Consider the following 12,165-nt stretch of genomic DNA (forward strand, 5'->3'; position numbering starts at 1 on the left):
TTGGTAAGATTTCAAACTAGGCCCATGCTTTTTGTCATATACATTTATGTAAAATCATGTATTTAAAAAAAGCACTTGATCAATGAATTTGCTGGTGTTATGAAAGTTTGGCTGTGTGGTTGATGGTGAGGTGGGTAGCTTCTGATTATAGAAGGATGTTGATGGGTTGGTCAGTTGGAGGAAAAAAATGGCAAATGGAATTTAATCCAGGTAAGTTAAATTGCGTATTTAGAGGTGCAACAAATCGAGGGAATATACAGTAAATGGGAGGGTATTGAAGGGTGGAGAAAGAAAAGGATCTGGAGTGTATTTGGCTACTAATTGTTGAAGGAAGCAGGGTGGGTCATCTTAGCCCCAAGAAAAGGAAGGTGGAGAAGAGAGCAGGGAGGTTATGCTGGAATTACATGCACAGTACTCATTAGATGTGTCTGATCACCACAGGAAAGATATGAGTGAGCTGGATGGGATGCAGAGGACATGTATGAGATGGTGCCAGGACTGGAAAGCTGCAGCTATGATGAAAGATAAGATTGGCCGTGGATGTCATCTTTGTAGTAGAGTCTGGGGTTGAGGGGCGGAGGTGTGTGTGACTGAATTGGGTGTATAAGGGTTGAGAAAGAAACATCAGCTAAGAGGTGTTTATGTTAGCCAAGTGGTCATAATGATTTAAAGTAGTTGGTTGAGAGATTATGGGAAATGCTGTTTTTTTTCTGCTCAGAGTGGTAAGGGTCTGGAACCCATTGTCTTGAAAGAGTGGTAGAGACAGAAATCCTTGTCATGTTTACAAAGTACTTGGATATGCACTTAGCCATGACCAGCAGGATGCTGGACCAAGTGTTGTTAGTTAATTTTCTCTCTTTTGACTGGCACTTCACTGTGGATAAAATGTCCTTATTTTGTGTTGTAAATTTTCTGTCATCTGAGAATATTGCATGCAATAACAAATATTTGCATCCTTGAAATTGTATGTCTAGAAATTAAATTGACTTTTTTTTCTTTTTTTTGTGCTACATGATTACAAGTCATTTTTACCTGTAGGAGATAGCACTTGCAACCATTTTGAGATTGCTTCATCCCAAATGGATAATTGAATATAGCTTTTCCTGGTTTCAAGCAGCTTTGTGACCGTGATTTAATTTTGCACTTGGGTGCATGAGGTGATGTTGTCTCTCAAGCTGTACTTTTTTGTTTGGAACATTTGGACAACTTGTGTCATTTTGCAAGGGGCACCCATTATTGTATGTTTCTGGGGGCATTGTGGTGTTGACTGTAAAATGACAAGTGGCCTGCAAATTGCCTACAACCTTAGATGCTATCCCAAACAGGTGCACTGCAAGCTGTCAGCAGTACAGACAACCTCCACATTGTGGAGTGGGGGTTGTTGCCTTCCTTAAAAACAGTCCATATCATGACTTGCTGTAATGCAGCATCAGGTGCACAATGTGTCAAGAAACATGAGTCGAAGGGTTGGGGGGGTGGAAAAGAAGTGTTTTATGTTTATTTTTTCAAACAAATTCTGTCAGAATGAATTTTTATTCCGTATCTCAAATTTTTCGATAATGATTAGTGAATTCTCTAAGGGCAAGTTTTCTTTAATCTGATTGGCTGTAACGTGGGGGTCACCTGTATATGGCAACACACCAGTGTGCCATCCACACCAATGTAGAACTTGAGTCAATGTGCTATTTTTTTTCTCTTTGAGACTATTGGCTTGTATACATGAAGCTTGAGTTCATGGGTCTGAGTGGCCATTACTCATGTGTTTTGAAGATGAGATTTACCTTCAGCCTGCCTCCCCAAGTTTTTACCGTATAGGACGTGTGGTTTTGGTATCAAAAAATTCCAAGTCCTTGTTCTTGGGTTGGCATTGGATTGGCTATAATCCAGCAGTGTTTGTGTAGGATTTTAATTTTGCACCTGAACAGTCTTGGAGAATTGACATGGCTTTCAGTGAGGACTTGTTTAATAATGCAGAATCTTTCCTCTTTGCTTGGGGCCCATTGTTTTTCTCTTCTGCTTATCTGAGCAGAGTAGGCCAATTGAGTCTAGAATCTGTAAGTATGAAGGATAATCTCATTTAAAGTAAAATATTCTGAGTGACTTGGCAGGGTCTATCTCCGAAGAGGTTTCTCTTGTTGGGGAAATAAAGAACCTAGGTGCCAAGTCTTGGGTTTAGTAAAAGGCTATTTAAGACTGAGATGGAGAGGAATTTCTTCTCGCAGGAGATTGTGGATCTTGAATTTCCTAGTGTTGAGGGTGCTGAGTGATTCAAGGGAGAAAATACTTGAGGGAGAATTTTGAATATTCAAGGAAAATGGGCTGGAAGCCAAAGGTGTGATCGACCTTGATCTTAATGATTAGAGCAGGCTTGAGGGGCTGTATGACCTGCTCCTGCTTCTATTTAGTCTCATTCATGTTCTTAAATTAGTTGTTTCTGCAAAATTGTGATTGAAATTGGATATAACTTCTGTGGAAATCTTTTGGTTGGTCACACCAGTTGAGCCATTGGGGAACTAATAATGTGAGAATCCACATTGCAATAACTTAATGGCTTCACAGGTTTTATAGCTGGCTCTGTTGTAGCATAATAAAATTCTTCATTGTGCAAATTACATTGTTGTTGTCTCTTAGGAGTGTTTTTCGTATCTTTATTTTCTTCTATTACTTAAACTGCCTTAGGTGAATGGTAGTTTTACTCCTTGGATGCCTATTGAGTTCAGCCTTTTCACATGAATTGTAAAACCTTATTTATTTTATTAGTTGTTTGTAGTATACTTTTCCTGGGCCATTGCAAACTTAAATTGAGAAATCTGGTCACAGTTATTCTGCTAATTTCATGATACCTTTGGGGAAACTGTCGAAGTTTAATGCAGAGGATTGTAAGAAGCCATGAGTGTGCATTCATGAAAGATTTTAGTTTGGATGTGGCTTTTTTTTTAAGAGCATGTTTTTTTTCTGTTTGGTTTAGTTTAGGGTTTTTTCTGTTATTGTTTGGCAAAAGTTGACATTTAGTTGATCAAAGATGTTATGACAAGAGCACCTAGAATATATTTCAATTAAATTAGAAAAGAAAATAATATCTACGCTTTCTAAGTCATCCATCGTTGTCTTTTTCTAATCTAACATGTTTATCTCCCTAAATTGTGATATCAGTCACTGGTGTATTTGATATGATCCGCATATTGAAGGAGGTACAGATAGCCCCTCATTATGGAAGGGTTACCTTTCTAGAACACAGTCCGTATTGCAATTTTCTGTAACCTGAAACTCTACTTCCCATCGAATCTCATCTCATACTGGAGACACAATTGACTTCAGATGCTTTTCACCTTCCAGCCTTCAGTTAAAATGGAGCCAGACACTTTTAAATGTATGTCAAAAAAGGCTGGCTAGTTTAATGATATAACTCACAACAAATATTAGTGGTCATTAAGGTTTACAACTTGCATTTAAACTTGTTGGCCTTGTTTCAGACAACTTGAAGTAGATAATATGGAAAACTCTTGGTGGGGGTGGGGGATCTGCTTGACAGCAAAATGAACCTACCATGCTCAAAAAAACTGCATTATTATCTGCGTATCTGTCAAGAAATACGAGTTTACAAAGTATAAGAAAAGGCAAAATTTTGTTTCTCTTTCATTTAGTGTTAATTGTTTTCATTTCCCTTACATAAATTCTGTAAGACAAGTTTGATTCTGTATCTTGAATTTTTATGTAGTGATTTGTGATTTTCCTAAAGGACAATTTTCTGCAACGTAACGTGGGGTTTGTCTATATTCTTAAAATGCATTGTTTTATTGGTGTTTTTAATGAAAAAAAAAATTTTTGGTAGGTCTTCAGGGGGAGTTTTAACAATTATTTTGAGTAAAAGCATAAAATTCAATCCATAAATATGATATAGTGTCAGAGCCTCATGCAGCTGATTCCACTCTGAATAGATTTGTTGCAGCTGTATCATCTGGAGCTCTGTGTAAAAGTTGTGAACTAGTTTCGTAAGCAAAAAAATTATAGTTTAAATGTGCCAGCAGGGGCATTTAATTGCTTAAATGTTGGATGCTCAGAGCTTGAAATTTTCAATTCTTGTATTTGATTTAGTTCAGGGGTTTTGTTAGTCTTCATCAAAATTAGTTCATTTTGATTTTAAAATTCTGTTCATAGGATAAGTCAATTGTCTTTTTCTGTAAGCACAACTAAATTGAAAGAGTAACAAAGACAGGGGCAGATATGATATTTTTGCACTGATTCTGCACAGAAGGTGCTCTGTCCCCATCGTACTAGCATCAATGATGAGAATTTCCACAGAGATGCGTCTTGCTTCCTGAACTATGATTTCTCTAGCCAGCATAACCAAAGATCCCACCCACCCCGAACATTCTCTCTCTTCTCCTCTCCCATCAGGCAGAAGATACAGGAGCCTGCGGGCACATACCACCAGGCTCAAGAACAGCTTCTATCCCACAGTGATAAAACTATCGAACGGTTCCTTGTACGATGAGATGGACTCTTGACCTCCTCACAATCTACCATGTTTGACCTTGCACCTTTATTGTCTACCTGCAATGCACTTCCCTGTAGCTGTGACACTTTACTCTATATTCTGTTATTGTTTTTACCCTGTACTACTTCAATGCACTCTGTGCTACCTCAATGCACTGTGTAATGAATTGATCTGTATGAACGGTAAGCAAGACAAGTTTTTCAGTGTACCTTTGTACAAGTGACAATAATATACCAATACCATAATGGACGGAATCCTTGACAGAGTTCCCATTGTCCTCGCCTTCTACATCACTTGCCTCCGCTGTTTACAATGTAGTCTTTTCTACAATGGAGAAACCGAATGCAGATTGGGTGATCACTTTGCAATGCACCTTTAGTCTGCAGGAGTGACTCTGAGCTTCCTGTTGCCATCCCATTCCTACTTTGACCTGTATGTGGCCTCCTGCACTGTTAAGTGAGGCCCAATGCAAGCCTGAGGAACAACACCTCGTACTCCATCTGGTTATGTTACATCCTTCCGAACTCGATATTGAATTCTCTAACTTTAGAACCTGCAGGTGATGCATTTGCTATTTTTCCTCCTTGTGGTGCAGGTTTCCTGGTTTGGGAGGTGCTACTAGAATAGCTTGGGCAAGTAACTACAGTGCATTTTGTACACACTACTGCCACTGTGTGCCTGGTTTTGAGGGAATGAATGTTTAGGGTGGGGCATGCTGTGCCAATCAAATGAGTTACATTGTTCTGGATGGTATTGACCTGCTAGAGAATTGTTGGTGCTGCATTTATTCAGCAGGCTATTGCATTGCACTCCTGCCTCATGACTTGCAGCTGGTGGAAGAGTCAGGAGGTATGTCACTCACCACTGGATATCCTAGTCTCTTACGTGCTCTGTAACTGCGGTATTTAAGTAGATGTTCTAATTGGTTATGGATAAGTAGGTTGAAGAAATGAAGCTCTAAGTTAGTCTGTGAATCATGCATAATATTGATAAGAGCATATATAAGATATTTAAACCTGTGATGACAACTCCTTTCCCAACTTCCCCAAAACACTTCAGTAGAATTAAAACACTGAAAATAAGACACAGTTGCAATGATTTCTGATCTATGTTACTGCTATGAGGTTGCTCCTTGTGTAATAACTAAGATAATCTTTTAACAATGAAGTAAGATTCATTTTGATAATTTGTAAAGAGTTTGAGAATGTTACTGCAGAATAAATTGGATATTTAAATGCAACTGCATGTCGTTCACTGACCTGTTTGTTGAATCTTTAGGTCTGGTAGCAATTAGTTGATGTGATTTTTGTTTTGATTATCAGTGAAAATGAAAAGAGAAGATTGGGTTTTCTTCTCTATGTCAATGTAGTTGATGGACCAGTGGACATAAATGAGTGAGTTACTGCTCAATAAATCCAGAAGATGCTGCCCTCTGTGAATTCACGTAAATTTTAATTTCTGCAGTGACCTGGACAGCTTAATTTTTGTGAAATAGGTCAGCAATGGGGTGGTTTAAACACAAGAATGAAGTTTAAAGTTAATCTTGTTATTCTAATGCTTATTTTTATTAGTTGAATGGGCAATCTTATTTTGTAACTTACAGTAGTACTATTTAGTAACAAGTATTTCTTTTCTCTTCTATCTGCAGAACATGAATATCAAAACATTGACTGATGATGTGGTAAGGTTTTTTATGCATGTAATGTAGCATGATATGTTTTGATGATATGATTTTGGAGTTAAAATGTAATTTTGCAGCTGTTCATCTGAGTGCCCTGTATGGGGATTAATATTGATATGGCATCATGTACTCGAACCAATGAATTGCTCTAGAATAAATTGTGTAATTATTTTGTTTCAGGAAATCATTTTAAATTTATAGTTCACCAATGCCAAGATTATAGCCTTTAATATCTAGCTTTGAAACCTCATTCAATATAACATAATGACCAACTCTACTTTTTTAAAATATTTTTTTGCCTGGTTCTTGTTTCAAGCCAGTTTGGTCCAAATGTAAGAAAGGAACTTTTTTTTCAACATTGTGATTCTTTTGAAAAGAAACATCTTTGACCTCGCCATTCAAATTAAATACTGCACCTTGCATTAAGTAGCAGTGCTTTCTTGTCACAGTAACACCGAAGGAGTTTGAGATTTTGTTTTATTACCAAACACCTTGATGTAGATTTGCCATTTCCCTGGATACCAGTCACATTACAATAGCAACACTTATCACTATGCTAATGTTTGCAAGTGTTGGTTATACAAGTTATAAGACGTGAAAAATATTGGATAGTGTCTTTTTAGGCTCTTTGTCAATTTGTGTATCTTTTCTCTGAAGTTTTGATTTTAATTAATAGGTTCCACAAACAAAGTGAATATTTGATTTCATTTTTCACTTTTTTATAGCTGGACAGATTTGCAAGCATCCGAATTCTAGGCAGTAGGCGTGGTAGGCCGCCTCTTCCAAATGTTAAACAGCCACAACTTCCCAGGAATGACTGGTCTGGAATATCCCCAGAAAATGAAAACTCAAATCAGCTGCCAGAAAAGGAAGTGATTTTACTCTTTGAAAAGATGATGGTAGGTTGCTTTACTTCTAATGTAGTGGACTGCTGCATGTGTTACTTTTTTCAGAACCAAATCACTAAAGCTTTCAAATTTTTATAGTCATGCAAGTCTTTTTAATACAGTCATGATTAAACTAAACATACAAACATTTTACCTTAAAGAGTAGTTTAACATGTTCATGAAATTTGGCCATTACCTTGTGACCCGGTCACCATCTGTGTCAGTAACAACAGTTTGCTGAATCTTGGTGACCAGCAGTGATGTTCACTTCTTGTTTAATGCTTTATTGATTGTCCTGGTGGCTTTTCCCAGAGCTTCTTTCATGACCATTGCCTTGATCACACCAACCAGCCTGTCTTTTGTCCTTTTTAATGATCTTTCATTCTTTCTAACTGTTGTCTCCCCAGATTCTGACCGATTTCTGTGCTGTATAACTCTGACTTCCAGTGTATTTCTAGCATTTCCACACTTTATTTATGGTTTCCAGCATCTGCAATTTGCTATATTTGTGAATATCAAAGAATTGATGGTAGAAGTGAACAGCTGCCGAAAGGTTGATGGTTGACATGACCTTTGCCTTTTGCTGAGATTGAAAGCGAGTGAAGCCCTGAAAATTATAAATGGTTACTTCACTCGCCATACTGCGTATGTTTGACAAGCTGCTGATATTTTTGTTGCTATTGCTAAGTTATTGTATACATTTGAGAACTTCAATATACATGCTGATCTGAATGTAAAGAGACAAATTTAGGTTTGTTTATAATTGCATTATATATTAGAAACATTTGTTTTCCTCCCAGTGTACGATTGTTCTCTAGTTGTTTTCTCAACATTGGTTTAAAAAATAAATCATGAGCACCTTCCAGGAATTTGTCCTCTGCTAATTTGCTTTGACCAATATATATGTGGATTGAAGTACCCTTATTGCGCTTCCTGTTTCCATAACCTATGTTACTGCTACTCCTTTGAGGGTCTATAGACAATATTTTCTGCCCCTTGGTTTTTCCTTGCTCCACTGTTTTAGATTCTGTATTATGACTATGTCAGCCAACACCCACTAACAAGACCATTTAACCTCCTTGCAACACACACAAAATGCTGGAGGAACTCAGCAGGTCAGGCAGCATCTATGGAGAGAAGTAAACTGTTGACATTTTGGGTCGAGACCCTTCATCAGGACTGGAAAGGAAGAGGGCAGAAGCCAGAATAAGACAGTCACGTGAGGTGGAGGAACACATGTTGGCAGGTGATATGTGAGTCCAGGTGAGAGGGGGAAGGTAGGTGGGTGGGGGAGGGAGGATGAAAGGGAGTGATGTAAGATGCTGAGAGGTGATAGGTAGAAGAGGCAAAGAGCTGAAGGAGGAGGAATCCGGTAGGAGAGACCATGGAATAAAGGGAAAGAGGTGGGGAATAGATGGGCACATCATGAGGGCAGGGGAGGGGAAAGAGAAGGGGTGATGGGGCCACAGGAATGAGGGAAGGCAGCAGAAGAGGCTGTGGATAGACATGTCAGTATGGGAGTGGGATGTGGAATTGAAGTGGCTGGCCACAGGGAGATCCTTGCTTTTGCAGTGGATGAAGCAAAGATATTCGACGAAGCGGTCACCCAATCTGCATCGGGCCTCATCAATGTCGAGGAGGCCGCACTGGGAGCACCAGGTGCAATAAATGACGCTGGAGTGATGGCGTGTTGCTCCAAATTCCAGCATCTGCAGAATCTATTGTGTTTTCCTTTTTGCCTATCGTTCCGAAGTATTGAATACACCTGGGTGTTCAGTTCTTGTACTGTACTTGGTCACCTTGAAGCCATATCTCTGCAACAGGAACAATATCATATTCATTTATATTTATTTGCACTTGTTAATTCATATTGCGAATGCTCCACACATAAAGGAACAATGCAGTTAGTTGTCTTTTTAAACATTTATCAGCCAATTTTTGCACATTGTCCCTGTTTGCCTCCTGACCTTTGTTATTCTGCCTTCCTTTCACTGCCTTTCATTTCTTTTCTTGCTTCCTCTCCTACTGTCATTCTAATTTAAACTTTCCTGGATAGCAACTGCAAATATCATCTATCGAACGTAACACGTCCAATTTGTGCCGGTCCCAGTTCTCCCAGACTCTTTTCCAATATCTTAGGAATCTGAATCCCTCTCCCTGACACCATTTTCCTTCAGCCACATATCCAATATATTTTTCTATCCTACTCCTTGCATGTGGCAATGGGAATATTCCTGAGTGAATAACTTTGAGTCCTACTTTTCACATTACCACGGTACATTCAGTTTGCAGGATATCATTTTTTTTGTTAAACCTATGTCATTGGTACTGATATGGACCGTGACAATTGGCTGTTGTTGATCTCTCACTAGAATGTCTAGTTCGTGTCCGTAGAATCTCCTATCTGCTCCCCATACGATTGAATCCCCTCTCACTATAGGCTTCCCACTCTTGTTCCTTTCCTCCAATGCAGCAACAGAGTGGGTGTTTTGGGTCAAGTACCCTTCATCAGAACTGTAAGAGTAGAAAAAACAAGGTTATTTCAAATTATGAATATGGAAAGGGAGGAGAACAGAATGGAGAGGATGTCCGTGGTAGGCTACAGACAACAGATGTCAAGGTAGCAATTACTTTATAAGAACTGTAGTTGGTGACAGAAGAGGAAAATGAAACTGAAAGATACAGCCACATGCATGGGTAGGGTAGGAAGGAGTTATCTGAAATCATTAAATTCAGAACCAAGTTCTGAGAGCTGTAAACATATGATGATGTGCTGTTCCTTGAGCACTAAATGCAATATACTAAATTGGAAGAAATGCCAGTGAATTGCAGTTTCACCTGGAAGGACTGTTTGGGTTCCTAGATGATAGGAAGGGAAGAGTTCAACATGTGGGTGTTACATTCCCAGTTGTATGGGAAAATGCCACAAGGAGGGGAATGGTTGGTGAAAATTGAAGAGCTGACATGGAGTTGGGGTGGGAATGGTCCTTTTGGATGCTGAAAGGTCAGAGGAGAGGAAGATACATCTGATGGTGGAATCCTATTGGAGGTGGCAGAAAGTGTGGAGGATGATCTGTTGAATGTTAAGCTGTGGGATGGAAGGTGAAGACAAGGGGAACTATGTCCTTGTTCTGGATGAAGGAGAAGGGATGGGAGCAGGAAATCAAGGAGACATTTGAGAGCCCTGTCAACTGTGATTGATGGGAAACCACAGTTGAGGGAAAAGGAAGACATCTTGAAACCATAGTGCAGGAAGCTTCATCATCAGAAAGGGTACACTGCAGATGGAGAAACTGAGAGAATAGAATGGAGTTGTTAAATGATGTATCCTCAGAGGAGTTAACAGTTGAGATAAGTGGATGAGTTTGTGGGCTTACAATGGATATTGGTAGCTAATCTATCATCTGAGTTGGTTGTTAAAAAAAAAGGCAAAAGCCAGATGTGGACCACGTGAAGGTTTTTAAAGAGTCAACGTAGGAAAAAATTAATTCTATGGCCCAAGAGCAGCTTGAAAAGTAGGTATAGTAGCATGGTCCTATTTGGAATTTTAGGGGAGGGGTAGTGCACAATTAGGATCTATGAAGTTGGAAACTGGAGGGAAGATCTGAGGAAATAAGATCAGTGACTGTCTGATAGACAATGGCTTAATGTGCATTGATGGGATTGTGGTTCAGTAGTAAGTGTGAGGAGATGCCTGAGAGCTGATGTTAAACTTGTGCAGGGTAAGGGTCATTTGACTAAACCACAAGAGCATTGTCATCAAACCTGTTGACTAGGTTTGATGACAATCCTTAGTAAACAAAGTGCTGCATGTTTAGAAGGAGGTAAGTTAGAGAGTAAATTAGTAAGAAATATAGATTTTCAAGTTCAACGATGTAAAAAGAGAGCAGCAAAAATAAAGCAAGTCCCGTAAAGACAGCAATATGAGAAATAGTGTGGACTAAAGAAATTGATGAGGTATTACACAACATTTTATTTCTGTTTTCACTGTATATGACAGTAATGTATCAGATATGGAGGGGGAACCAAGGGTCTCAATGCAGGGAAGAATTTGAAGTAATTCATATCATTGGAGAATAATTTATTGAGAAAATATGTTGATCAGAACTGGAAGAATCCACTGGACATTGCCATCTCTGTCTCTGGGTTCTAACAGAAGCATGCATAGTGGTAACAGATACATGAAATTGACTAAAATAACCGTAGATAAAGCTTTAAAGTAAATTGTCAGGCAATGTTGAGAAGGGGGTTCTTGCAAGGAAAATTAGAAAGTTAAAGTGAAAGGACAAGTCGATAGTGCAGGGTTGGGAAATATGTGATGACAAGCAGAGTATATCAGAAAGGGGACAATATAAACACAAGATTCTAATTGGATGTATAATCTGAGAATGGGAAATGGCTTTTTAAAAAAAAAAGAAAATTGAAGGCTCTTTGTTTGACTACGTGAAGCATTGAGACAAATTAATAGCGCAATTAGAAGTAAATGGGAATTATCAAATTGCCATTACAGTGGCATGGTTGCAAAATTACTGAGATTGAGAATGAAATATTCTGATTATTAACTTAAAAATGCAAGCAAAAAGGAAAAGGGTTAGCTCAATGGTTTAAAGAGGTGGGAATAACAGTAGTAGAAAGAATATGAACCTTGAAAATTAAATAGTACACTTGGTTTGGGCGGAGTTTGGGAAACACATGAGAGTTGTCTATGGGTCCCCAAAGAGCAGTAGGATTTGTAATAAGGGTATTAGGATAATCAGGTATCTGAATATGCATATGAACTGGGCAAATCAACAGCAGAAATAGGGTGGAGGACAAATTTACTTAACATACAAGATGATTTTTTAGATCAGTATGCTGAGGGAGCAGAGAATGTTAGATCTCGTATTGTGCAGTGAAAAAAAAGTTTCATTAATAATTCTGTAGTTAATAGGGCGTTTAGGGAAAAGTGATCATAATGTAAAAAAAACCCATCTGGTTCAGGGGAGGTAATCTGCTAACCTTGGAGTTTGACCAGTATGTCACTCTGGACCTGCTGAAATGTGTTATGTTATTAAGTGCCCTCTGAGATGGTTCCTGCAAGCCATTTGGTTGTATCAAAT

The 12,165-nt window shown here is 38.6% G+C and overlaps 1 protein-coding gene across 1 annotated transcript in view; it reads left to right on the plus strand.

The window, feature by feature from the left end:
- The window catches only part of LOC127575822 (protein diaphanous homolog 3-like), a 421,273-nt gene that overhangs the window by 21,170 nt on the left and 387,938 nt on the right, over nucleotides 1-12,165 (plus strand). Inside the window, exons 2-3 of the mRNA XM_052025958.1 lie at nucleotides 6,147-6,179; nucleotides 6,905-7,078. Coding sequence (XP_051881918.1) covers nucleotides 6,147-6,179; nucleotides 6,905-7,078 — 207 coding nt within the window. The remainder of the gene's footprint in view (nucleotides 1-6,146; nucleotides 6,180-6,904; nucleotides 7,079-12,165) is intronic.

Source organism: Pristis pectinata, chromosome 11 (genome assembly GCF_009764475.1).
Source record: "Pristis pectinata isolate sPriPec2 chromosome 11, sPriPec2.1.pri, whole genome shotgun sequence".
Classification (NCBI taxonomy): domain Eukaryota; kingdom Metazoa; phylum Chordata; class Chondrichthyes; order Rhinopristiformes; family Pristidae; genus Pristis; species Pristis pectinata.